The sequence below is a fragment of the Balearica regulorum genome, chromosome 5 (assembly GCF_011004875.1).
Source record: "Balearica regulorum gibbericeps isolate bBalReg1 chromosome 5, bBalReg1.pri, whole genome shotgun sequence".
Classification (NCBI taxonomy): domain Eukaryota; kingdom Metazoa; phylum Chordata; class Aves; order Gruiformes; family Gruidae; genus Balearica; species Balearica regulorum.
The window spans coordinates 1,407,595-1,435,378 of NC_046188.1; the positions used below are offsets into that span (position 1 = coordinate 1,407,595).

A 27,784-nucleotide genomic window follows, 5' to 3' on the forward strand; every position below is an offset into this window, starting at 1 on the left:
GGTGCATCGGCCTGGAAGGGAGCTGATAGCTGCAGATGTGAACCGGTGCAGAGAAGGGCACGGGGAGCTCGCAGCCTCCCAGGCTCCTGTCAGGCCAAGCAGACACTCTGTGAAACAGAGGGAAGGGAAACATAATGTCTTAGTAACAGCAAAGTAAATTCTGTTAAGCAATGAATTTGGTAATGCAACTTTTTCTCCATAAAAAGACTTTTTTGCCTGTTCTAGGATTAAAAAGATATTTATTGGAATACCTGAGGGACAGAGCTAGCTGGTAACCTCTTCCGCTTTTATTCTGAGAGCATCTTTTTGTGTCCATCTTCTCTAATCCTGCCTTCCAAAGATCATCTCTCAAAAGGACATAGCTGCCATGCTGTCATAATGTGAGCACTTGCTCTGCCTAGCTGGGCATGCTGTCTCCATGGGTGACCTGTCACAGAGACTCGGAGAAGAGTATTAGGACAAGAACTGTTAAGAGGGGGGAGACGTTTCTTTCCTTAGTTTCTCCATCTTTGTCTTGGTTTCTCTGTTGCACAATAAACATGGAGTGTAATTCAAAGGACTTGGAGCGTATATGACATTAACAAATAATCTTATGTCTTTTTTTTTTGCTTGACCTCCTTTCTTTGTTTGTGATGTAATCTAATTTACATCATCCCTGTATCTACTGCATATTGTAAATTCCCCCAGGCAAGGGCTGTGTTTCTTTCTCTCAAGTGGTGTGCCTACTTCTGATCTATTTACAGTGTAAAAAGCTGTACATTGGTTTATATTTTGTACTGTGTGCAACTTCAAGAACTATAACTGTTCTTTGGTACTTCCTTTCTTTTTGTTACATTTGCTTCGAATGTTTTACCTAGGCACAAACCGATGATAAATCAAATTTAGTTTGACTTAGACATTTTAGTATGGAAGCTCTTTAAAAAAAAAAAAAAAAAAGAACTTAGTAGCTATGTTTTCATGTATTCATTATCAGATTTTCAATAACACATCCTTGTTTTCATCCACGTCCTTCTGTCCCTTTCCTCTCTCTGGTTGCCATAACGTGGAGGCATACTGCAAGTCTGGAACTTGCAGTTCAGGAACTTGAACAAGCAGTTGTGTTGGCCTAACTGCCAGTATTCACAGAAGAGGATATATGGTTGGCTCTTGGGGCCTTGCATCATATTTTGTTTTAGTTGTGTTTGGGGAAGGAAAGGAAAAACCCAGAAAACAACTTGATGATGGAACATAAAATAGTGAGAAACCCCACAGACACTCAGGTGGTCTTTTACTTTTGATCGAGTCATGTGAAAGAACAATCTGACAACATATGATTTATCTTCTCTTTTACAGACTTACAATCAAAGCCAGTCTAACAAAAGGAGCATCCACAAAGCTATTTCAGGAAACAAAATGCTTCATTTTTACCAGCATAGCCCACGTATGATTCCAGAAGGCATAAATCCAAAATTGCATAAAATGTTTATTACTGCTGAAAAATATGAACCAAGTAATTCAAGAATGCTTTCCAAAGAGAGAAGATCTAGTTCCCTCCAGCATAAACCTGCTCTCTTTTCCTGTGTCACTGGTAAGAGGATTATGGTGTTTTCCTAAGCACTGCGTAAGCTGCTATCTCATGTTGTTATATTACAGCATATCAAAACTGCGTGCTCACACGAGTTCTGGGTCTCTAGCAAAAGTGTAAGTTCTGTCAGCTGTAGCCTTGCGACTGTGATACTGCGCTGACTGCTGCTTTGATTCCTCATCCCTTTCCTTTAACATCCTCAAATCACAGTTCTGTACTTAAATATCCATACTTCACATCAGGCATTTGTTGCATCTTTCTCCATAGAGCTTCTCATGGAGTCAGTGACTGAAGGTCAGAAACTCCAGCTACAAACAGAAGAGGCAAATGTTAACGATGTCTTCTGAAGACTTCTGATATACCGATGTCAGGTGGCATAACTGTCACTGAAATGCTTAGTGATAACTCTGTACCAAATCTGGTTTGGAGCTTTATCAGTTAGGCTTAATGCTTTTTATTAGCACAAGAAAAGTCTGTCTTATACCTTTGTAAATGGCAACAAAACAGAAATGCTTGAAAACTAAAGGGTTTTGAGGGGAGGAAAGAGGGGAATCAAGGGTGGGATATTTATGAATTGCACACACCCTTGGAGGAAAATGAATTTAAAAAGAGAAATGGGTCTTGAGCTGATGCAGTTACAGGCACTGAAATGCTCAGTAAACTGAACAAAATTATAAGATAGGAAGAAGGAGCTAGGTTTTGTAAATACTTGAAAGTTGTCATGCTCAAACTCTTTGGTTGAGTGTTTTCTGTAAAAGACTAATAGCAACTTCTTGAAAGAAGAAACTCCTAAAAGACTTGGGAAGCTTCAAATTTCAGTGTCGGAGTAGTTAGATTTTAGAGTTAGTGGTTTTTAAATGCTTCTGATCACAAAAATTCTTATCAAAATCTACATCTGATCTCTTTCCAACACCATCCAGGGCAAACAAAAGGCTGAACATAAAAAGAGGAAGCAAGCTACAAAATCACGCAGAAAAAAATCAGCTTCTCCTTTGGCCTCCAAGCCAGTTCATGTCATCTCCCATTTTGCAGGGTAGACCTGTAATGGCAAAGAGTTAGCATCGATCAATGAATCTGCACATGCTATCCTCAGCCCAGACCCTTTGTAAGTAGGCACGTGCTGCAGACCCAGCTGCGGCACAGTTGTGATGATGCTCCCGATCGTGCCGCTCGCCATTATGGCTCTGGAGCCTTCTGTAAGGCATGCTTACCTGGGTCTGTGCACAACCCAGGTGGCAGCCAGTGAGGAACACCAAGGATGGAATAAACAACACAACTCGCAAGAAAACAAGCGGAGCAAACCATGGAATTACAATAATCGTTTTAGAACGTTTGTAAGTCTGTCCTAGAAAATAGAAATGAGAGGCAGTAAGTGCATAAAGAAGATAATATGCTGAACATATTTCCTGCTGAGGGAATAGCACTTCAAAGGCTGTAATTACCAGGCTCCTTTTGTGTGAAGTAGGTTAGCAGCTGCCACAATTAAAGTCCATAGTGCGTGTGGAGGTCTATCAGTTGCTGAAGATGAACGTGATTGACTGCCCGTCTTGCAAACAAGTGTTACATGAGTGCAAATTATTGAGCACCAGCTTTGTGTTGAAGTCCCCTTCATTACTGTATGAAGCAAGTGGCTGTTTCTGATTTTAAAGTTATTCAAGATAAATCTCAAAAAGAAGAGAAAGAAAAGTCTTTATTTTTTGCGCTTCTCCTCTCCTTATTTCAGTGCCCCCTTCCACATTAGAAAATCGAAAAAGCTAGCAGTATTGAATAAGCTGTGTATGTTCTTATTTATGCTGTCTTACTTTTCATTTGTTCTTGAGGCTCAGTTGATCTTCAGGTTTGTCCATGTAGGAACACGTGCACAGAGATTGAAGTGTCATGGGCAGAAGTAGCGTAGTAATTTCAAGCATTTTCCTTCTTTTCTCGTCAAGTATTTCCTGTTCTTTTTAATTTGATTCAACTTCTATTAATTTTACATATCCTTCTGCTTCAAAACCTCTTTCACAAATTTTATCTGTCAGTACCAGGACACATTATTCTTGTCTTGCCCCATCACTAACCAAGTGTGTTCTTCACTTGTACGAGCTTTTCTTCGAAAAGTACAGCACCAAGAGCAAAAATCCCATTACTTGGCAGTTCTCTTATTTTTTTGTCTCTCTCAGTTTTGTTTTTCATTTGGTTTTTTTGGGTGTTTTTTTTGTTTTGAAAGAATTTGCTAAAATTGACTGGCATATTAGTGCAGTAAAATGAAAAAGCATTTAAGACAGAATAGTTTTGTGCTTAAAATGGCTTGGACTCATTGGAGGAAAAATCCCTGAACGGATATCTTTGGAGACAGCTCGTATTTTTTATGCTTATCTTTTTTTACTTTATAAAATGGGAATAACTATCCCACAAGATAATTGCAAAGGTGAAAGTGCTGAAAGATCTGGATAATCATCTCTAACACTATTATCTTTGCAAATTCTCTGCCAATCTACCCGCTCTGTGAGAGTTATGAAACCACAGTAGGCATGATGAAAAATAGCTAATGTACACCAAAATGTGCTCTTCCCATACCTGTTGTTCCTGGTAGGTAAATGGCAGTTTAAACTATCAATAATTTCTTTTGTTTTTCTTTTTGCATTACATTTGTCTAGATGAAATATCATTTTGTTAATTCTTCTTCTGGTTCTTCACAATTACTCTACTCCCACCTTTTTAGATTGTATCAATCTTGAGTTGTCTATAAGATTTTGTTTGATTTTTATAATTTCACATTATTTCTTTAATTGCTGTTTTTATCTTAACGATGCAATCTTCTTTTACTGTCTTTCTAAAATATACCAGTGCTGTCTTTAGACCAGTGTGGCTTTTTTATGCCTTTCCAGTTGCTCATGCCTTTTAATTTAATTGTGGCAAGGCCTTTGGATGGCTGACAAATTTTCTGAGTTGATCTCCTATTTGAATTAAATAGGCATAATAATGCACATTACCTTCTCAAGTGGTTGTCAGAAAACTATGGAAATATTGCAGAAGCCTGCTGTTTTCAATGTTTATTTTCTTTGGAAAAGCCAGTTAATCAAGGATGTGTTTAGGCACATGTACTTCAGTTCCTTAAATTCAGATCTCTTGTCCTGACAATACCTGTGTAGCAGGAAGGCACACAGCTTTGTGCGCTGCGCAAAGAATAAAACATTTTACATGGGCCTTGTACCAGCTTTGTCTTGTCCTGCCTTTTTCAGTAGAGAACTGTCCTCATCTGATTCAGACAACATCTGCCCTTTTTTTCTGAAAATTCGGCTGCCTACCTGCTTCTTTCCTTTATATATATATATAGATATAAAAATATATATTTTTATCTTATTTTTTTTAAAGAGTGTTTACCTTTCCCTTTCTTGGGTTACACCTTTCTTTGTTTTCAGGATGATAGCTACACAAAACTTTCCTAATAAGCTGGTGGTATTTTTTTAACTTATTTCAGCTACATCTATATTGATTTTTAATTTTTTTTTCAGCCAGGGACATGGCTTCTCCAAAATAGAAATTGCATATTTTTCTGTAGTCAAGCCTGCCCCAAACAAGCTGCTTATGCTGTGTATGGGAGCATAAATATCAGTTTGAATCTGACAAAAGTGACCTCAGCAGCAATATTGTGCTCGTTGCTTTACCTGTCGTTCTTCCAAGCGCCATTCCTCTCCCACGTTCACACACTTCTAGTAAAGGAAGCATCATTCTGCATCAGTAGTGCATAACTTCACAGGGATGATCCGAGGGCTGGAGCACCTCTGCTCTGGAGACAGGCTGAGAGAGTTGGGCTGGTTCAGCCTGGAGAAGAGAAGGCTGCGGGGAGACCTTAGAGCCCCTTCCAGTCCCTGCAGGGGCTCCAGGAAAGCTGGAGAGGGGCTGGTGCCAAGGGCAGGGAGTGACAGGACAAGGGGAATGGCCTGAAGCTGCAGGAGGGGAGATGGAGATGGGATGGGAGGCAGAAATCCTTCCCTGTGAGGGTGCTGAGGCCCTGGCAGAGGGTGCCCAGAGAAGCTGTGGCTGCCCCTGGCTCCCTGGCAGTGTTCAAGGCCAGGTTGGATGGGGCTTTGGGCAACCTGGGCTAGTGGAGGGTGTCCCTGCCCATGGCAGGGGTGGCACTGGGTGGGCTGTGAGGTCCCTTCCCACCCAAACCAGCCTGGGATTCTATGAATTTCTTAGGTAAATCTTTGGACAGTTGAAGTTTCTTTTGCGCCAGCAGCTTTCTTCATAGTGAGAAGAGGGACCATTTGTGACAATGGATTTGAGGTATCACGGCTGGCTATACTGTCCTGCTCAGTATGGTGATTCCTGTCTCTTCTTTCTTGCCCATAAACAGGTTATTCCTCTGAGACCTGACCCATTCCCTGCTAGCTACAGGCTAAATCCACCACCTTCTGCTCCAGACTAGTTCTTGCTCTCCTCCCGGTTCAAGGGAAAGGAAAATATTTTGGTTCTGGAGAAAAATATGGAAAATAACATTAATAATTTTAATGGTATGTCTGCCTTTGGTGGTATGTTGCATTTGTGACTCATAAAATGTTCTTAAAGATAATTACCCTTTAAAATGAGCATGTGCTACTTCACACGAAGGGGATAAACTGTTGCCAATTACTACATTCAACAGGACATGGTAATTCTCAACTATCTATCCAGACAGCCTAATCATTCTCAAGTAGGATGGGAATTTTCTTCTGTGAGAGCTAAAGAAGAGCTCCTGGTACATTGCAATTACTCGGTAGTATGCAGCTGAGCTTTCTACAAAATACTGTAAAAAGCTAGAGCTTTTTAGGATGTTAATGACATGTGCATATCTGGTGATATTTTACATTTCCTAAGTGAGTCTGTCCACTGGAATGGAAACTTTCTTCCTTTGCTCTGATACTAGCTATAGTGGTCTAAGCTATACGTTGAACTATACTAATGTATATGTTGTTGTTCATTTTTTGTTTCTGTTAATCTAGTCAATGTATTTTTGAATTTTGGGGGGATCTTTTTCTTAAGTTTGCTTTTAGTTTTGAGAATTCTTCTTCATCCACACAGTGAGTTTTAGTAGTCCCTGAATTGTGGCTTTGTGTAAAAATGAAGCACTTCGTAATTTGCAGAATCGATGGTATCCTATTCAGCTGTAATGATTCCGGATGAGTACAGATACATGCCTCTTTCCCTGGGCAGCCTGCCTGTATTTTAGCAAACTCTTATTTCAGAGTGCTCTACAGAACTCTCCGTGACAGCTCTTTTTCCTTCTGTTATGAATGGAGTCTTGAATTTGTAGTTTGTGAACACTGAAAATATAAGGGGGGGGGTGGTTTTGTCTTGGTTTTGCTAACCCCTAAGTCTGAAATTGTATTTTACTTATATGCTGGCAGCAGTCGTATTTGTTTGGATCCCTGTTTCTTCCCATTTTAGTTAGGCTTCGCGTGATGTGACATGTTAGTTCTGTCAGAGCTTATGGCGTGGTTCCTCATCTGAGTAGAACAGCAATGGGGAGGGTTAAAAGTGTTAAAATGCGGAAGTGAGAACTTGCAGAGTAGTTTGCTTTAAGGTAGTTTTCCTTCGGTGTGAGATCTGCTTCAGTTTCCCTCCCTCTGTAACAGCAACTAGGTTGTATGGCTGAAAAAGACTTTGAACGCAGACTTCAGCTTCCTCCTTTAGCCAGAGATATCCACGTATTTGGGTCAGATGGTCAGACCTTTCCCCGCATTGTAAGAAATTATTGTTTCTGGTGAAGGGAGCAGTTGAGCAACCTGTAACTTAGGCATTAACTGGCTGCCCACTGGACCATATTGCTCATCTGCTTTACCAACCAAGGGGACTCCCTTCCATTCCCCTCTCTCAGGGAGATCTGGTGTGCTTTCTCACGTACAGAGTCCACTTTCTTGACAGCCAAAAATACCTCTTCTGCTCAGAAACAGAAACTTAATGCCTCTGTTATTGCGCCCAGAGCTTTGGGAAGTATCTCTTACCGAATTTTGCCAGCTGCTGGAGGCCTTCATGCCTGTATAGTGTTGCACCGTGTATTACTTGGGCAGATGGTACCTCAGGATGCTCTTGTCTTTGTCAAAAGGAGTTGTCCTCTGGAGCTGTAACACAGAACTGAAGTTGTCTGTTGTTCTCGCCGTTTCCCTGGACATGCCTGGACGGCAACAATTCATCGCTGGAGCTGTTAGGGAAAGTTCTGGTGTGCTGTCTGGACAGTCACCTTCAAGAGCAAGAGGAAACCCAAACTAGATCTGTTTGTCTACAAAGTTTTTTGCTGATGCCCGCTTTTTAGAATCACAGAATCGTTTAGATTGGAAAAGACCTTTAAGATCATCAAGTCCAACTGTTAACCTTGCACTGCCAAGCCCACCACTAACCCATGTCCCCAAGCACCACATCTACATGTCTTTTAAATCCCTCCAGGGATGGTGACCCCACCACTTCCCTGGGCAGCCTGTCCCAGTGCTTTTCCTGTCTAACAGCTTGCTGTTTGAAAATGCATTCTTGGTTCCTTGGTAGGCCATCTTTTTGCTTCTTGGTTATGAAGGTACATCTTAAGTGAGGCAGTAGAAATCACTTTGGACTGACCAAAGGCATTATGTTTTGGTTACAACTGTGGATTCTTTCTGGCCTTTCCTTTCCACCTTCTCCAGACAGCACTTTGCAGAACTCCAGGCTAATCCAAGATTGGCATATTCTGTCTTGGTGTGTGGGTGCTGGATATTAACCTAATACTTAAGTGTCCTTATCAACCAGAGGAGAGGCTGTGAGATGCTTTGCTGACAACTGTTCTTAACTTTCCTTTCCTTCAGGTCTCTCTTTTTTCCCCCTGTACTGGGTCCTTGAACTGTGTACAGGACTGTAACATCTCCTAGACTTGAGTCAAAAATAATTTAGTAGCCATATTGATCTTCTGGGGTTTTTTTAACTATGACCTTAAAAAAATTCAGTGTTAGTTTTTTCCAGCTTTGAAAGACTTACTCTGAACAGTACTTGAACCCAGTACTCTGACCTCTCAGGGGTCTGTTTATGAGTCTCTAATAAACATTGTCACACCATCCCGCGGAGACAGTCTCTGGCAAGTGTAACTTGAGAGGATTGAGATACAGGCTGATTCCTCTTACCTGGTATTAATTCAGAATAGGGTGTTGGCTGCAGATTCATCCCAAATCCTGTCTGCAGAGTGATTGTCAATTTAATTATATTTCTCCAAGCTTCACACAGCTGGACCAAAAGCAATCACGTTCTTAACACACTCTTAGCACTGATTCTTTGGATGTTCCTTTGCTATTCATGCTGATGGCTGTTTTCAGGGATTTGGCATTTTTTTTGGATAGCAGTGGTATCGAGGCTTGCTGTCAGATTGCCAAAAATGACTCCATTTCCTCGTCATCACTGCAGCATACTCGCTGAGAGCCAAGCAGCACCAGGGCCTCGTCTTCAGTAAGCCGCCATCTGAGCACCTATTTTGGTTTTAACCTAGCCTTGGTGCTCGCCGGTGCCCTACACTTCCCATTTGCAGTTATGAGTCTAAATAAAACTCCTAAGCTTGTTTTTTCTTTCCCTGCTCCTGGGGGATTTCCATAGTACTGTTGTTTCTGTCCTCTTATTCATCTGCATGTCCTTAATAGAGGAGATGGATTCAAAAAATGACTAACAAAAAGTTTTGTCATAACAAATTAATGTTGATTTCCAGTACGTAAAGAGTAGCTTTACTATTTTGTTGCAGTTTGTTCCCCAAAGGACTCTGAGACACACGTTTCAAAATTCAAGCCATATGCTTTCCCTGTTTGCTACACTGTCTTCAAGGCCTATAGTTATTTGATATATGTATATCTCTTTATTTATATCTATCTATCTATATCTTTGTTTATTTGATGTCTTCCCTCAAAACCATTGTTTAAGAGGTAGATTTATCCACAATTATAACACATACAACACTGATTTGATACTTGTTTCTGACATCAGATTCTCTATAACTGGTTTTGTTTGTGGCACAGAGAAGGTATTTTTTCTTTTGACTGATATCATACAAAGTGGTTTTTATTATGTGTATCCTTTTTCTTGCAGTAGGTAACATTTTCCTGTTATTGTTTTTCCCCCCATAGGCCAAAAGCAAATACACTGTCATGAGAACTGGTCTCTGTCGCCTGAGGAGTTTGAAATATGGGACAGGCTTTACAGGATTAAGGAAAGTGATGGAGTAAAGGAACCGATATTGCCTCAAACTCAGTTTGAAACCTTAGAAAACCTGGAAGAAATATCAGTGAGTTTAACCTAAATGTAATGTTTCCTTTGACATGAGGCCTAAAGGATACTCTAAGTAACAAAGTTAACTATGAATTTGAAGGAGGTCTGTATTAAAAATGCAATTTTGGGAATTATATGTAGGTTTTTAAAGGTAAAGAATTTAGGAATTAGATATTTGAAACGGATCTTTGAGGTTAGATCTGTAAATTAAAAAAAACATTTAAAAGTTTCTCAATATCCATTAAGTTCTGTTCCTGTTTCTAAGAATTCCACGCGGGATGCCATATTCATGATGGTATTGTACCCGTGCTATTTCATTCCCTTGTTTATATAAGTGTAACTGGAAGAAAACCTCAAGTTTTACAAGCCCTTTTCTGACTCAGAGAAAAAAATTGGAGCTTTTGTGCCATTTCACCACTTAAAACAACCTGTCTTCCGTGAAAATCTGTGACAACACAAAGCATGGAATTGTTTTTATTTTAGACCAGACTTAAACTTTTGTGATAATGTTTAGATACTTTTCTGCATTCAGAGTATTTATTGTCCCTGACAGAGAAGTGGACGTTAGTTTTGCTAAACAATGTCTTGATTAAAATCTCCTTACCAATCTTAATTTCAACTTGCAGAAGCATGAAGAGGAGGCAACTCACGAACTTTCCTTGTCTGAATGGAGAATTTGGCAGAATCGTCCTTTTCCTACATCTATGGTTGATCACTCAGATCGTTGTTACCATTTTATCAGTGTTATGGAAATGATAGAACTGATGAGGCATGAACGGGTAAGGTGATTACGTTTGCCTGGCTGTAAGCATGCACGAGTATTTAATGCACAATTAGAATATTTAAAAAATAATGAGTGCTTTAGTTCTGTCTGATCAGTTGAAACAAACAGTGGGGAAGTGGTTGCATGAGGCTAAGTTAGGCATTGTGAAATGGATAACGTGTATTTCATTTTCTTTCAAAAGGTCACTCACTGGTGTTCTGTAATTCTTAATTCTTCTAGAATCGTAGAATGGTTTGGGTTGGAAGGGACCTTAAAGATCATCTAGTTCCAACCCCCCTGCTGCGGGCTGGGACACCCTCCACTAGACCATGTTGCCCAAAGGCTCATTTTTCCACAGAAGGTGATTAACAACAGTGTTTCCCTACACAGAAAAGCTTCCACCCATAAATCATTCTTTTTTAATGGATCCAAGAATCAATTTTGTACAGAAAGACATTAAATACAAGAACTGTGTGTCTCAAGGAGCAAAGTCACCAAGAGTGATATTAGAACTATTCCAGAGTGTAATAGGAATTGGAAATAATTTTGTATCGTGTATGTACATCAAATGTGTCCGATAAAAATGATGCAGGAATGTATTGCGTGTTTTAAGGTGGTTGTGTTTTGAGGCTTTTTAGTTTGTTTTCTGTGATAGCTTTAATTAGAAACTTAATTACTCCTAAGAATTAAAGGATAAGAGGAGGACAGTCAGACAAACATGGATGAAAACCATTTGGGAGATGAGAAGTTTGTTTGCTAGCAGCTATGGATAGCAGATATGCCTTCATAATGAAAGGCACATACAAGAAAATGGGTGTAGAGGTGCATCTGTTGACAGCACCTGAAGACTTCAGTTGTTCACCACGTTATTTTTTCCTCTGGTTTAGCTCTTCCATGTTTCACACATACTGCTTTTTAGTGTGTTGAAGTTTTCTAGGTCATCAGAATGTGTTGCTAAGCTGCCAGAGTTTCCTGAATAACTAGACTAATCAAGGAAGAGAATAGAGACATTGTAGTTGTATTCCTTGCTAGAAAAGTGTGTTAATGGAAAGTTGTAAATAGACTTTCAGAGTTAAGATAAGCTTCTCCGCTTCATCACAGAACAATGGCATTTTTGACTTCTTTGAGAGTCTGTGTTCCCAAGCTAGGGCCAAGAACACGCTGCCAGAGAGAGAGAACTTTGGGCAGAGTTCAGGTATAGAGAGCTGAAGGAAGGCAAGAGGCAAAGAAATGGTTAAAATAGTTAGAATTACTCTTCTAACTGAGGACTTCCCTCCTCACCACCAAATCAGGCACTTGAGGTATTTGCGACTTTAGTTCCTTTTGTGGAAGTGTGTTGATACTAGAAATCTGTTCAGATTCCCAAGCGCCTTCAAAGTTGTAGATGCTAAACCAACATCTGGCACCCCTAAAATAACTTAGGGAGCAAATTTGCAAGTCACCAAGTGAGTCTTCAGTCTTCTGCCCCAAACTCTGCCAAATAGGTGCCACAAATTATAAGCAAAGCAGAGTATCAAATGCTTGCTTTTACAGAACTTGTACAGAGATAGGTCTGCCTACTGTCCCTCAGGGGAATGAGACAGCCCAGCTCCCCTACCTCTGCTCTCTACTGTGCAGTGAACAGAGAGGACGTCCCTTCAACAGGCAGGACCCAGAACTAGGGCTTGTTATATCGTGGTTGTCATGGCACGTTTTGCTCAGCTCTGATGATGGTCACCCAGGAGACGCAGTGCCTGTGGTGCTGTATTCTCTGCTCAGAAACGATCCTGCCATGTGCCATTGTAGCACACAAATTCCCTCCCCATGTTCTTCAGACAGAGTCTGCAAACAGAGTCTTGGAAAATTGCTGGAAGATTTGCCTCGGAAAGGCCAGGATACAGCTATTCATTGATAACAAGTGATAACAGTTGACTTTCACTATTTCTAGTTTGACAGCTCAATGTCAGCTTAGTTGTGATATGTTGTAGGTAATGCTCTCGCAGTCAAAGACTGGGGCTGCCTGTTATCTTGTTCAGCTGCCTCCCAGCTGAAAGTTTCAGGCATTATCTGGATTGATTTCCAGCCAGCTTTCTCTGATCTGTCTTAACTAGTCAGAGGTGGAGATGCTGAACTTTCTCATCAGTTAGAGGACAAATTATAGTCGGATGTCACTGGTGTGCTGAAACCACCTTCTAATGACTCCACTGCGTGTGAGAGGTTACAACACAACACATCACTCCACCCTGTTGAACTCTTCCAGGGAAAAAAACAGTGCACTAGCAGTAACTCTGACCGTGTCTGACAAGGTTGACAAGGCAGAAGCTGTAATTGACACTGACACTCAGTTTTTAAACTTCAGTGCTTTTTTTGCCTCTTTCTTATATCTAAACCAAATTGTCAAGGTTCAAGGACATCAGAGCTTCACCATAATTGTCTCACGAAAAACAAAGAGGCAATGTGTCTTAATCTATTTGGTCAGCACTGACAGTGATTCTTGTATGCGAGTTTTATTTATGTTTTCTTAAGTCCTTGAGTTCTCTGACAGGTACCGATAGTCTTCCCAAGACAGGATACATTCCCACTGCAGTTCACCCAAGGGGAGGGAAGTGAATGATGTATGTTATCTTTACAGTGGAGCAGTCACTGCGCCGTGGCAGTCCTTACTCATCAGGTGGATTACACCAGCAAAAATGTGTTGCCCTGTGATTGGGAAGAGAACAAACTTCCATATTGCTAATGTGAGAGCATGTGTGAGTGTGGGGGAGGTGGTTTTGTTTTCCTGTTAACTACCAATCTTGTCCTAATTCAGTCTTCCTACAACTTCCTTTCTGGTGAATCAGAAAACGCATGCAGAGAAAAAAGGATATAATTATATGGTAAATCAGACTGAAGAACCTTTCAGTATAAAATATTTCTTTAAATACCTGTTATAAACCATTTCTGTTGGTGAATGCTGCTTTGAGGGCCATCACTATAACATAGCGCAGTTCAGTTTGGACCTGGGGAGCTCGCTGGTCCGATCCAGGGCCTGTGTAGATCAGTGGCTCGGGGCCTTGGCAAGTCAGGCCTTTGGGATCTCCAGGGTTGGACTGCCACAGCTTCTCTGGGCTCCTCGTTCAGCATTTGATCACCCTCATGGTGAAAAAATTTCTCCTAATATCTAATTGAAATTTCCTTTGTTCCACGTTGTGCCCATGAACTCTGGCTTCAGTGTACCTCCAGAAAGCCCGGCTCTCTCTCCTCTCTGCTCCTACATCAGACAAAGATGGCAGGAAGATCCCCCTCTTCTTGCGACTGAACAGAGTTCGCTTGTCTTCCCTTGTACATCCCTGTGCTCCAGCCCTGTGACAGTTTTGGCTGCCTCTGCCGGACTTGATCTAGTCCAAAATATTTCTTGTACTGGGGGCCCAAAAGTAGACTGAGCACTCCAAGGGTGGTCTCACAGGTCATGGAGAGGAGAACAGTCACTTCCCTTGCCTGGCTGGCTACTGCCTTGCTAATGGCGCCTGGGTGCGATCGTCTTTGTTGCCACAAGGGCACACTGCTGTCTCATTTTTCTGTCCTGAGGTTTCTGCCATCCTGATGAGGACCCTCTGGACAGCAGCCCTGTCCTCAGGCATGTCACCTGCTTCCCCTCACCTGCTGTCATCTGCCAGCTCACTGCAGGTGCACGCTGTACTCTAGTCAAGGTTGGTAATAAAAACGTTAAACACTGAAAACCTCTGACAAACACTCCTAGCAGCTAGCCACTGGCTAGACTTCATACCAGTCCTCAAAACGCTTTAATCATGGTGGTCTAGCCAATTTTCCACTTACTCGAACTGTATCTCACAAGTTTAGCTATGAGATTGTCAGAAGCCCTGCTGAAGCCAAGGTACTCAACACCCCTTGCACTGCTCTTGCCCACAAAGCGGGTTACATTGTCATAAAAGGCTGTTTTGGATTCTTCATCCCCAGGCATTCTGTTTGCCTCTTGGGATAGTCTCTGGAAAGCTTGAATGTTTCCTTACTAGCCTGATTCAAAGTTTGTACTTTAAACTTAAAATTGGAATAAATATAACATTCATGTAGTATTCTCATTTCACACATTTAGATTTTCCTTTATGATATAGTATTCCCAACACTATTGCATATAAAATTGTTCCCATCAGGCTCTTTCGAAAATTAAGCAAGCTTTTCCAAAAACTGATTATGCTGCGTTGCCCATAGCCAGACCTACAGGAAAGCATAGGTGGTTTGCTTTGGCAGTAACTACTACACTAATTTTTTTTCATATTGTAGAGTGCTTGCTGTTAGAAGTAAATATTAATTAAAAAAAACACAAAAGTAGAACAAAATTAAAGAAACCTAGAGATGTATAGGCAATGTTTTGAATTTCTGCATACCTACTAAGGCATAGGTGGGTATGTCTTGCCTGTATCCCTGACTGATGCTGTGTGGGTACGATTAGCAGTGCGGGCAGAATTCCACCGCCTGACAGAACTGCCTGTGTTTGCAAGTGCAGGGCTGTACAACATCAGGCCCGTGTCTTTTTCTGCCACTGTGTTTTCATGAGCGCTTCAGTGTGAGATTGGGAAAACCAGGAGGTTTGAAATCACACTTTCCTGCCAAACTGGAATTTAACCCTGCGTAGCGTCCTGCTCTGTTTCAGAGTGAGACCCCAGGAGGCACTGTGCGTGCCCACGGCACAGGCAGCTCAGGGCCAAGACTGCCGCTGCCTCCTGCGTTAGCTTCATGTGCTGCGGCCAGATTAACATATCCCCAGATGCATTACGCGTTCTCAATATACAGCGCACAGGCTGGGATAGTCTTAACTCAGTAATTGTTTTAGCAGTGATTCAGAGGTTTTGCAAGTATGTACTGTGCATCCAAGTTCCTACTATAAATATTCTATAGCCAAATATACCCCTGCTAATCTGTCTGACGTTCATTTACAGTTCTTAATAGCAAAGGGATTTAAGACAAATACGAGTCAAAGCTATTTCCTTAAATAAATAAGATATTGAACTTCAAACCACAGTTCTATTGATTATTTTCTTACTGAGAGATAGAATATAAAACCAGACAAATCATTATTTTACCATGAATATCCAAATGATCTGGAAGTTTCTGATGAAACTAATTATTTCTTGGGAAGAATCTCATTCAGGGATTAGTAATAACTTAATACGAGCCAGCTCGGGAGGTATTTGTGTGTTCTTTATGAGTGTTCTCTGTTCTGTTACGGAAGGAAGCTCAGGAATTCACTGATGTGTAGCTTTCCCTTCCTTGTACTCATTCAATGATTCCAAGAAACCTCCTATGCAGTTGTGTTTTGTGTAATAGATTTTTTTAAAAAGTTAATTAAAAGACTTAGATATATTTGAATAGATTAAGTGAAAATGTTTGGGAAAATTTTTTATATTGTATTTATATGCTCTTAAAAACTTGGAGAAGAAGTTGGCACAATCAAAAGAAAATAAAAAAGGAGAAGAAATCCCAAACATGAACCCTGGAACAGGCACATCCACTGCAGAAAAGCCTTTAATGCCCGTGTGGCTTTATTACTACAGCAACGAGAACTGGGCAGATGGGATGGGATTGTCTGCTAGCTACAAGCAGGGATTTTTTTGTGTAACATGGTAACAAATCAAGTTGTCATTATGCAAAATAATTCAATAGCTTTTAAGCATTTTTGAAAATTAAACTGTACCGTTTGGAAACAAGGTCAAGGCAAAGCAATCATTTTTATTGAAATTATATTTGTCCAAGTTTCTGAGGATAAGTAACAGGAAATACTGAAGTGCAAGTGCGTTTTTATTTTTCTGGGAGGTAGGCGATTCTTCATGACTTTTAAAAAGTCATAATGTTGTCAGATGTGGGAGGATGACTGGGGGTGTCTTTTTCCCATTTCAAAGTTGGCAGTGTGAAGTCAGTCAGATTAACTATTCTCCCTAGAAAGACAAAAGAAAACCCAAAGACTCCCCTTAGAAGGATCATCTCTCTCTCTCACTCAAGTGGTCCCTGATACCAACACCTTGGGAGCCAGGCTTTAGGAGATGAACCTGGAACAACTGCCACTAAAATCATCTGTCCTTTTATCATCTGCCTTAGGTTGCCTTGAAGGGGTCATGGGATGAAATGTCTGACAGCAGCAAAAATGTTCCCAGGATACCCTAAAATTCCAAAGAACCCACAAAGACTTTCCATGATTTTGAAGTTTTAAATCAGACATGTTTTGGGGGGAAACCACAGTGTTTCCAGCCAGCTGTGACTTTTTTCCCAGGAGACACTGAATGCAAAGTTAAAAATGGTTCAAATAAGGACAGTGAATTTTATTGGGTTTTTTGACCCTCATTGCCAATAGGATGTCTCTGGCTAAAATCCTGATCTGAGATGTGGCGAGAATTCTTCCCCAGCCAGCAGAAAGTCATCTAAGACATCAAATGATGTTTCGTTACAGTGTTTACGAGAGGTGGACTAATGCATCTGTGCAACTGCTGGCTTGAACTGCAGGGCACTGTTTATTGTCTCTGCCTTAAACAGCAGAGAACAGATAATCAAAGCAAATACTCTGTCTTGGGATTCTCAAAAGCAAGCGGTGCAGAGGTGGCCTCGCTTGTTCTTTTTTCTAGAAAAACTCATCAGGAGTGCGCTTCCTGGCGTGAAGGTGGAGGGACGTTTGTGGTGTTCTTGGACAGTAAGGCTGCCAGGGACAACCTGCAAGACCAGAAATCTCAGCTCTCCAATTAAAATAGTTTCTTTGTGCCATATTGATTCTTCTGATCTTGTTGCCAAATGGTTTGAGCCTGAACACTAATTGAGACCTGGCTGAGATTGTTCAGACCTTTATTTGCAGGTGCTTTCTGGTTTTAATGATCCCGTGGGGTTTTGTGCTTACAGTGAGAATGGAGAAGTAAGAGTGATTAGGTGAAGGATTTTGGGGTGTCAGCCATGTGCAAGGGGCAAGGGGATTGAGCAGATCGTGTGGCACCTGGAAGGGCTTAGCTGTGTTAATTTGAGGTAACGTATCTACTCCGTTCAGGGGTGACTCAGTGCTCCTGTCCAGTGCTGCCTGAAACCTCCTGCAGCCCTCGTGCCATGGGTTCAGGCACACCAGCCAGAAATATTCTTTCCACCTAAGTTAAATGATCTGTGTTCTGGAAAAATCTCCGTAATATTACATCTTATGGAAACCAAATAAAATATCATGCGTGTGATACGGGGTTGCCAACTTGAATCTACAGACAAGAGAAACTTCATGTGTGTTCTGTGTATGGTGCGTGTAACACCATCGAATGCAGCTGCCTGCTTTTGGTGGGTTTTCATTACTGATGTAGACACTCCTGAGCTCCCTCCCTGCTGTCAGGAGAATAGCAGAGCACGGATCGATTCTGGCTACTGTTGACTTTTGTTGGGTTTGTTCCATTGTTGTTTTATTTGTTGAGGAAGGTGTGCGTGTGTACAGTAATTTTGCATTTAGGTTTCTGGATTTAAAATAGTTGTATGCTGTTTTTCACAAACCGTCAAAATATTTATGTATGTGAATAATTGGTTGTTTTTTCCTTAAGCTCTTACAGAAAACTGGTTTGGCAAAACTTTTACAGTAAGCGTGCCAAGTCTAAACTGGCAATCCATTCGTATAGTCTTGGAACTCTTGCAGGAGCTAATATACACCAAGTGTCTTTGAAGATACTGTTTCTGTTTCGAGAGAGGATAATATTTAAAAATTGTTGTTTAATATTATAATAATGCACTGGTGACAAAGTTTAGTGCAATATAATCACATTTAGAACACTGAACTGCTACTGCAGTTGAAGAACTGCTTTTAGATGCAACAGTCCTGCTGTCTGCTTGGATGTCCCTGCTGCTGCTTGTATTTTTAGTATTATTGGCATGGAAATGCCGTAAGCTTAGGAAGTTATTATGGTCACAGGGATCCAGGAATGCTTGGCTATCTGTATTTTCATGGAAATGATGTATCGGTGTCCAGGCCGTTGCTGTATGGAGGTCCCTCCCTCCCTGCGTATCTCCACAGTACTGAGCACGGGGCCATCCCAGGGTAGGGAGTTGGGCAGCAATGTCAGCTTTAATCTATCTGTGACGTCAGATAACAGCACAACCTGCGTTTACCAGGTCAGACACCTTCAATACTAACTAGCTGTCACTCCTGTCCAGAAAGTTTTATAAAATAAGCAGTTACTAAACCATAGATTAATTTATTTTCTGACACTTCAGATCTTCTTGAACATTGACTCTTGCCTCTGTAGCCTCTTAATGATACCTGTTCCCATACCGCTAGGGTACACACCCCATATTTTGCTAATAAATCTTCCTTTTTAGGGATCTTTTGAGTGTTTTTATTGTGTAGCTCTGTTTGCTGTATAGCCAGACACTCTCTCAAATTAGAGTATCGGTAAAATAAATACAAGCAGATAAACAAATAGCGACCAATTGCTACTAAGCAGGAGCAGACAGTAACCCTTCCAGCATTCCCAGCTGCGCAGACCAGCCTGGTGTCGGAGGTGTCAGACATGGACCTGGGTTCTGAAGAAGGGTGTCGGGGGGTTGCGTGGGAGAGGGTTTGTGATTCACTCCAGGCAAGCTGCCTGAAAGCAAAAAAGCAATAGAGTTAGTAGATACATCAGTGCTGTGATATCATTAGGAAGAGAAATGTCACGGCTTTGGTAGAGGGAAATTGTGGTTTCTGTGTCCCTTAGGCTTCTTTCATGAATCAACTAAATATATTTTTAAGCGTTATCTGATGGAATATACTTGAACTTCCACAGAAAGTTTTTGATGTTGTTGCTTCTCCTAGAGCCTCTTCTGGCTCTAGGAATAGGAGGGATTGATTATTTTATTCCTGGCCTGTAGTCAGATGGCAGGGAGGTTAGCAGGGAAATCACATAAGCATCAAAATTGTTTAACCTATTTGCTAAATGGTTTAGAAAAGGGATAATTTTTATGGCAGTAAAAAATTATTTTTGGTGATAAAAGTAAAAGATGGTCATAAATTTCATGAAAAATTACCATGTGAGCATGTTCTAAAAAGCTGGAGAATTAAATTCTGTACCAGTAAGTTCAAAGATGAATGAAGGAAAAAGCTGCCTTTGCCAGGAAAGAGTTGTTTTGGATAATTCTGTGTAAACATTATTTAATGATCACTGTTACTCAAATAAAGGGATTGGAATGTCAGAAATCAGTAGAAAAAGTAATATAAAATAAAGCAGAAAAAATTACATCATGGTAAAAATATGTCATATGCACATACCTTGTATACAGTGAAAGTCCATCCACTGCTATTAAGGTCATTGGTGTAGACACAATTTTTTGCTAGTGTATGCCCACTATAAGTAGCCCAGATGGACATGTTTTGGGGAAGAAGCATTCTATAATTTCTTTATAGAAGTCTATATAGTCTTTATAGAAGACTTTGTCAGTTCTTGGTCAGGTACAGCATGCTGGGTTAAAGCAGCCTTTGTGGGAATTTGTCCTCTTGCGTTCTTGTGCTTCAATCTCATTACTGGGCACTAATAAATACTGAATAGTACATACTTCTGTGTTAAACCATTTCAGAGAGGAACATAATATTTTACTGCCTGCAGCCCAGTTTGTCAAGCAGGCGAGCAGGATTCCTGAAAGGCAGAAGCTCTCTCTGTAGGAAGAAGAAGAGCTGGAGGAGGACTGGACGTTTTGCTTTCACTATCCTCCAAAAGTCTTCCACTGCAATTGAGGAGCAGTTTAGCTTCTTCCGGGACCATGTGTTAACATATCCGATATAGTAAAAGAAATAATTACAGCCTAGGAGATGTTTGTGAGCCTTAAAAAAGTGTTTGTGGGGAGAGGGGGAGAATGGCCATGGCTGAGAGCATTTGAGGCGTAGCATTTTGTTGTCCAGAATACAGGAAAGAATGTTTTCTGCGTGTTGAGGGCAAACACAGGGGTTTTCCCTTGAGTATTAAGGAATCAACTGATCGCCTATAAGGAAGAAATTGTAACCACCTGTCATCTGAATAGATTGGAATATGCTGCTTTGATATCTGCTCTCCCTACTCGTGCAAGGTACTGTGTGAAAACCACCAGCTTTACTGTTGTAATTTTTGTTAATGTTCATGCTAAACCAGAAGTTAACCAGAGAACGTACCCACGTGACTGAGTGCATTGGCAGTGTTGACTCACGGGATTTAATGCTCAGTATGAAAGCTGAAAATCCAAAAGCCTTTCACCCTAGATCTAACCAAAACCAGTTCTGAAAATGGGGTCTGCCTTGTATCAGAAGACTTAAATGCTTCTTTTACCTCCATTTCAATCAATCTTTTGATTAAAGAAGTTAAATTTGTTAAAATTTATATTGTGTCTATTTACAGACTTATCTTTTCATTTTTAAATAGCAAAATCACCAGGGTTTTGGCAGGCATCTGAATCTCATTAGAAAATGTACATCCAAAGCAGCTTAACAGATGAGAGAGGTTAATTTTAATTTTTATAGTAGATGCCTTAAATCTAAATGCTAGAAAAGAGAGTGTGTATATACATATATTTGTTAGAAACGAAGATTTTAATATCTTAAGTTTACTTTTTCCTTTTTATTTTATATATTAAAAAACTATTTCTTTTTAAACTGAATCAGTAATTGTAAGCAAGGTCATTGATTTAGTACAATAATATGAGATATGCCTGTTTTTCTACTCCTGCATGACCTACTTACTAAGTAGCTGGTACACACTGAATATAGAAGAGCTTATCAGGTAATTTAAGATTCTACAAGTTTTACCCATTCAGGCTAAAATGTGATAATTAGAATTCTGTCCTTTCACTCCATCAGTATTAACTACACTCACTGGGAGAAAGTATTTTGTTTGAGAGAAAGTATTTTGAATGACTAAGTAGAACTAGAACAGTTATATAACTCCATGTAAGCCTGAAATTAGGTGACTAAGGTTCGTCCCAGATGCTAAATTTGTTTTCTGGACTGTTGTCCTGGCACACAGCAGTTCTACTGGACTTGTTTCTTTTTTTTCTTCTTTTTTTTTTTCTTTTTTTTTTTCTTCTTTTTTTCTTTTTTTTTCTTTTTTTTTCTCCCAAGTTAGAACATAATCATGGGTATATGCTGTGACCTAATGAAGTTCTTCAGTGGAACAACTCCTTACTCCTCCTACTTTCTGTGGTGTACCCAATCACTTATCCATGCAAGAAATTTCCCTGTTTTGCGTTCTCTGTTTAAGTTTCTTTAAAGATTTTGTCAGGGACTTTTTGAAAGCCTTTCAGAAAGCTGGGAAGATGGTATGCATGAGGGCATCGCAATGGTTTTGCTTGTTGGTCTCTTCAAAGAAATCTAATGAGTTTGCAAGGTCTGATTGTTTTGTTTTGTTTTGTTTTCAAAAGCAATATTGACTCTTCTGAAGAAGACTCATCCGGTAATTATATTATTTGTTATAGCTTCTGCTAATTTATTCAGGATGGAGATGAGGTTAGCAACCTATTAGCTTCCTTCTTGACCATTAAAAAATGGCATCACATTTGCCACTTCCTAGTTCCTGAGGTCTGTAAGAAGAGATTGCATACCCCTGTTACCAATTCAGGGACTTCATTCTTGAGTTTCTTTAGGTCCTTTGGATGACGTGATACGGTTCTGTTACCTCTTACCATCCTACACATACAGCTTTGTGTTTGGCCGTATGAAAACATAAATGATTTGCTCTTATCTGCTCTGCCTCTGGTCCAGTTGTGATATGAATTATCCTTTTACCTATTCACAGCCCTCATCTTTTCCTACAAATTTGATTAGTTTTGGGTTACTTAAAAATGCAGAACAATATTGGACCAAGAATGATCTGTGCTGTGCCTCTTAGAAGTGTATTGGGTGGGCAGGAGCATCTCCTACTTCTGTTTCAGTAAGGTTTAATCCGTTTAATATACATTGTGTTCCTATAATGCTTGGATACTTTAATTGAAATATTATGCAACATTCAGTCATTACTTACATAAATTGAAACAGATATCATCAACACCGTTACCTTGTCAACCAACTGTGTAATCTCCTCAGATGACATTTGTGAAGGTAATTGGACCAGATTGAGTTGGTCGTTATTTGTTACTGCTCTTTGATTTCATACAAAGACTTCCATATCTTGATTCGGGGCTTTGACGCAGCTTGAGGGAAACTAATTATTTAGAGCCTACACATATTGAAATCCTCCTTTAGCCCTTTCATAGTAATTCTTTTCTTCACTATTTTGGTATTCAGACTTATAAGTCAGCCTGTATAGTCTGGGGATCTCCTTGGAGATGTCTTTTTAAAAAACCCAAACTTTTAGGTTTTTTGGATATGTTTATAAATGGACAGCCTGAGTGTAGGCAATAAGTGTGCAGCAGCTGAGTAACATTGTCTGTAGTGACACATGGAGTAGGTGTTTCACAGCCCTTGGAGATGAATCTCTAGCAATTGAACTTACTCCCTCTACTGTTCTACTGTGCTGCCCATATAGAAATTGCATACGTTGTTGCTGAGACACCACTGTCTTTGTTGGAAACAGGATTTGTAACCAGCTCTGCCCCGACCCCAAAAGAGCCTGTAGACACATTCTTCCTTATTTAGTCTGTCTGTGATCCTTTCTGTGGCATGCGTATGAAGTTAGGGATAAAATTGAAATACTAATTTTTTTAAGTATTTTTATTATTATTATTACTGAGAGTGAAAAAATGCTGTTAATACTGGATAGTATGCTTTATCTACTGCAACCAGAGAGAATCCAAAACTGTGTTAGGATGTGATCAGTCTTCAAATGCATGGAAGACAGCTTCGAATCCTGTTTTCAGAAAGACATTTAGACAAGGCAGGCAGCAGTCATTTTAGGTATGGTTATTTCTGCCTTGTGTAATGGGGTAGAAGGACTTCCCAGAGTATTTTTCAAACCTTGTTTTCCATGATTGACTCCTCTGGCTCCTGTAAGGAGACTCACAGTAAAGGTTGATTAACAGAAGCTGCAGGTGTATCACCTGTGGAAACTCCGACTGTTGAATTTCTTCACAATCTCTTTTAGAAAAGACACCTCAGTGGTCCCAAGGGTCCCAGTTTTATCAAGATGTTGATGTCAGTGTCATTGGTTAGGGCAGCTCTGGAAACTTTCTTAGCGGCTCAATTACACAGAGACCAGGTGTTGAAGAAATGAGAAGTCACGTTCTCTGTGAATGAAGACGAGCGGTTATGCCCGCAGGAGAACAGTCTGCGCGTTGCGTGGGTACATGCGATAGGGAGTGAAGGGTCTAGCTTGTGAGGAGCTCAAGGAGGATGGGAGGTGACTATACGCTACTGGAGGATAGAGATGTTGCTGGAGTTCAAATAGTGACTGTCAGCATGGCTAGCACAAGCTGAAGTAGAGCTGCTCTGGTAATATTCTCGTGGGACAATGAGGAGGGGTTCAGGAGGTTATGAGTATGAGTACCATATCTTTTTCTTACTTACATCTGGTAAGGCTTTTGGAGAATATAACCTGTATAGGAAGCATGTAACCTCTTAGTGTAAAAGTCAGTTTTATCACCCACTGTACCTGTAAAGGTACCTCGTTTAATTTCAGGGATTAATGAATCTAGGGATTCATCTGACTAAACTGCCAAAAAATAATTGTACCTTCTGTTTAGATCTTGCATCCTCATTTTTATTTTTTATTAGGGAAACGAGTTTGAACTTTGAAGAAATGTTTCAAACTACTGTTTTCAGAGCCTTATTTGATCCTTACTCTTCCTTTTGGAGATCAGAAGCCTTAATTTTGAAATCTTAATTTAAAAGAGAGAATGAGAAGGACAATAAATAAATAGGTTTTCAATCCAGGCGGTGCTTGTATGGATACCTAACTGGGAGTGATGTCAAAGGCTATTGTGCTTTTTTCAAGTGTGTTTTTAAGAGTTAGTTCCGTAGGTCAGTGTCTTTTTGAACAGAACATTAATGAGCATCTGTGGGGGAAAAAAAAAACGTTCAGAGTACATAAGTGAGAAATTCTTAATGTGCCATCAATGGCAATAGCCAAATTACAAACAGTAGTACAAAAAGAACAGAGAAGTCTAGGCTCACTTGTGCTTGAATAAGGGTTTGTTCTGCTCACAGCACCTTTCTCAATTTGCTAGTCCTCCCAGAACTACAGCCTGGAAACGATAGCCTGTCTGGGGATATAATACTTTGCACATTTTATTAGCGAAGTGAAGTTGTTTGCTGTTCATGTTCTAGGAACTGCAATTCAACTGCATGACACAGATGTACGACGCAGAACACTGTGCCTTGGTGCTCTGTTAAATGCCATCTTTATTTATGCATCATCTCTTTTGGATTTTCTAAAGCATGGATTTGCAGTTAAGCTGCCAGCAAACTTTTTCTTTGAAAGTTCTGACCTTAAATGCAAAGCACTTTCCTTTTGTTTTTTGTTTGTTTTTGTTTTGTTTTTCCTCTTTCTAATAACCTTTAGGAGTATGAAAACATTTGTCACTTGTTTTAAATATCCTTATGACAGGTCCTTGTAAGCCTGTATGTGTTTATAGTAAATATTACACTGTGTTTTTCACCAGGGAGATTGCAGCTATGAACTGGAGGTTCAGCCTCACTTACATATTGAAGACGTTAATATTCAAAGGGATAAAAGTCATCTTTCCATGACCAACTCCACATTTGATCAGAAAGCCTGCTCATCTAGAAAAGACATGGCACACAGAGCAAAAGTAAAACCATTTTTACCAGATACAAATGATAATGGGAGTGAATTCTTTTCCACATTTAAAATAACAAAAACAAAGACTGCCAAAAGAAATTCCAGATTAAATGTTGAAGTGCCTGAGTTGCCTACAGATAGTAATAGTTCGGCTTCCTGCTCAGCAAGAAGGCTTGCTGAAGAACGTACTGACCAGGGCAGTCAAAAGGATGAGGAACTAGAGGTGACGTTTGACTTAAATGAATTTATTGACCTATGCGACGACAGTGAAAGTACTCTAGTTCATGAAAGTGCAGGAAAGGAATACAAACCTGTAGATAAAGCTTGTCAGTCACTGGGGATGAACCACACAGATTCGGGTTATAGTAGCTTCACAACTGAGAAATCACCTGCATCGTCTGACTTGTTTTATCTTCCTGAATCATACGTGGATTCATTTGCGCTTGTAAGACCATCTGAGGAGCCTTCTTGGTTAAAAGGAATATTTTCCCGTGTAAAAAGGTTTTTATCACAATCTCCTCCCTCTTTGAATAAACTTCATGATTTTGAAAACATGATGAGAAATGAAGAAACAATATGTCCTTTTCAAAATGTTCTTTCTGATCGTTATTCAGAGAGACTTCAGGACAAAGTCTTTCCCGCATCCTCAGAAGTTGATCGTTCACTGCCGCTCTTTGAAAATCCTGAACTGAAAGTCACCAGTGAATTGTGTGCTTTTGTAAGCACCCATTTTTCAAAAACTGTATCATCATCTGAGACTGCTGCTGTTAAAGCCGAAGAGGAACTTCACTGGAATGACAGCTTTGATAGTCTGTTTGACAATGAAGAATTCACTGAAATTCAAAAGAAAACTGCAACAGTAAATCACACTCTGACAAATACCCCTTCAAATAAGTATTTTGTTCAAGAAGATAAAGATCTTGAAATCAACAAGAAAAGTGTAATTATTGATGAAGAGAAGAGTATACATTTATTTGAAGATGACCACATTTGTGACACAAATAATGGAAGTTTTTCAATGAGCAATGAGCATTTAGTCAAGTCAGATTCAGGTGAGAATGTTGTTAGGCCAGTTGCAGAGCGAGGCTCCGAGTGGTTTCCTTCAGAGGTGTGCTGCGCGAACGCTGACAAAACCCGCAAGGAGCAGCCAGTAAGCTGTCAAACCACAACCATGGAGATGTCGGGTGATGTCAGCATGACCGAGCAGTTTCTGGATAGTGATGATCTTTATGACTGTTCTCAAGAACTGTTTTCTGTTAACTTTGATCTGGGATTTTCCATTGAAGAGTGTGAGAACGAAATCTTTGAAGAAGCTATAAATACTAATAAAAGCAGAAAGTTAAATGGTGCCTCAGGGAGTCCTGCAGGTATTAAATCCAGTGAAGATAAAAAAAATTTACTGAATAGCTCCAGACTTGAAACATCACCAAAACAGGTTTGCAAAAGTCTTGAGAAAAGAGACATTTCCACACCATTGCCATTCCAGAGTAGGAGCAGGAGTGGTAGAGAAGGGGCTGCAGATCCTACCACTGCAGTGCCTTTCCTGAGGTCAGGAGACAGAAGAACAGGAAGTGGATCACCTAAAGCTTTGGCTTCCGCACTGTCTACCCCAACAAGTAGAAAGGTTGTGAATACTGAATCTATCAGAAGAACTCCTATGGAAGTCTTCTCTAGTACCAAGGAGGAAATTCCAGAGGTGCCTCTTACAGATGAAGTAAATCCAAGCCCACATAGGCAGAACTTTGGGCGTTCAGCCACGGATGCTCTGGATTCCCTTTTAGGAAGGACTGAAAACCTGGAAGACACCAACCTTCATAGTTCACATGTGTTTCCTGCTGAAGGTAGGGATTTCCATGGTACAGTTAGTTAATATCTTCATGTTTAAATAACGTACAATCTAGAGTCTTTTGGATCCTCAGTTTGGTTTTATGACTTAGATGGGAAGGATGAAAGGAATAGGCAATAATGGTTGTAATACTAGGACTTGGCTCACTGAGTAGAACCGTAACCCTGCATATGAGCTCAGCCATTTGAGGCAGAACTGCATGCATGCATATTGGAGGAAGTACTTGGAATTAAACCTCCCGTACCTCTTCACAAGTGCCAGCAGTGCAACCATGGGAGACAAAATTGTGTGAGCTATAGCTGCTTTAAAGTCCTTTCTTAATCCTCTCAGCATCTGATTCATAATCGTCTGGATCTGTTGCACTTCAGTCCCTGAATCCATGCCCTCATATTTTCCTATCATTGTTCCCGAGGAACAGAAACTCTGCTGATGGATTTCTTTCAGTTTAGTTGCATGCCAACCGACTTGTATTTAAAATTTTCTGATTATAACTTCAGCACAAACCTTGATTGTCTTAAAAATATCAACTGTTTGTAGGCTCTGTTCTGCTTTTTATTTCCTCCCTTCTCTCTCCCCTTCTGTCTTTTTCTGGTTTAGGACCAATATATCATAAAAAAATATTTTGTAGTCAAATATTGCCAATATATAAATGACCATCGTTCTTCACTTTTAGGTCACTTACAGGTATCATTCACACCCTTTGTCATGTTTATCTCTGA

General features: G+C 40.2%; 1 protein-coding gene across 1 annotated transcript in view; it reads left to right on the forward strand.

Annotated features, from left to right (window-relative positions):
• The window catches only part of FANCM (FA complementation group M), a 77,790-nt gene that overhangs the window by 38,068 nt on the left and 11,938 nt on the right, over positions 1 to 27,784 (forward strand). The window contains exons 11-14 of the mRNA XM_075753129.1: positions 1,333 to 1,567; positions 9,658 to 9,815; positions 10,426 to 10,578; positions 25,080 to 27,060. Of these exons, the coding sequence (XP_075609244.1) occupies positions 1,333 to 1,567; positions 9,658 to 9,815; positions 10,426 to 10,578; positions 25,080 to 27,060 (2,527 nt within the window). The remainder of the gene's footprint in view (positions 1 to 1,332; positions 1,568 to 9,657; positions 9,816 to 10,425; positions 10,579 to 25,079; positions 27,061 to 27,784) is intronic.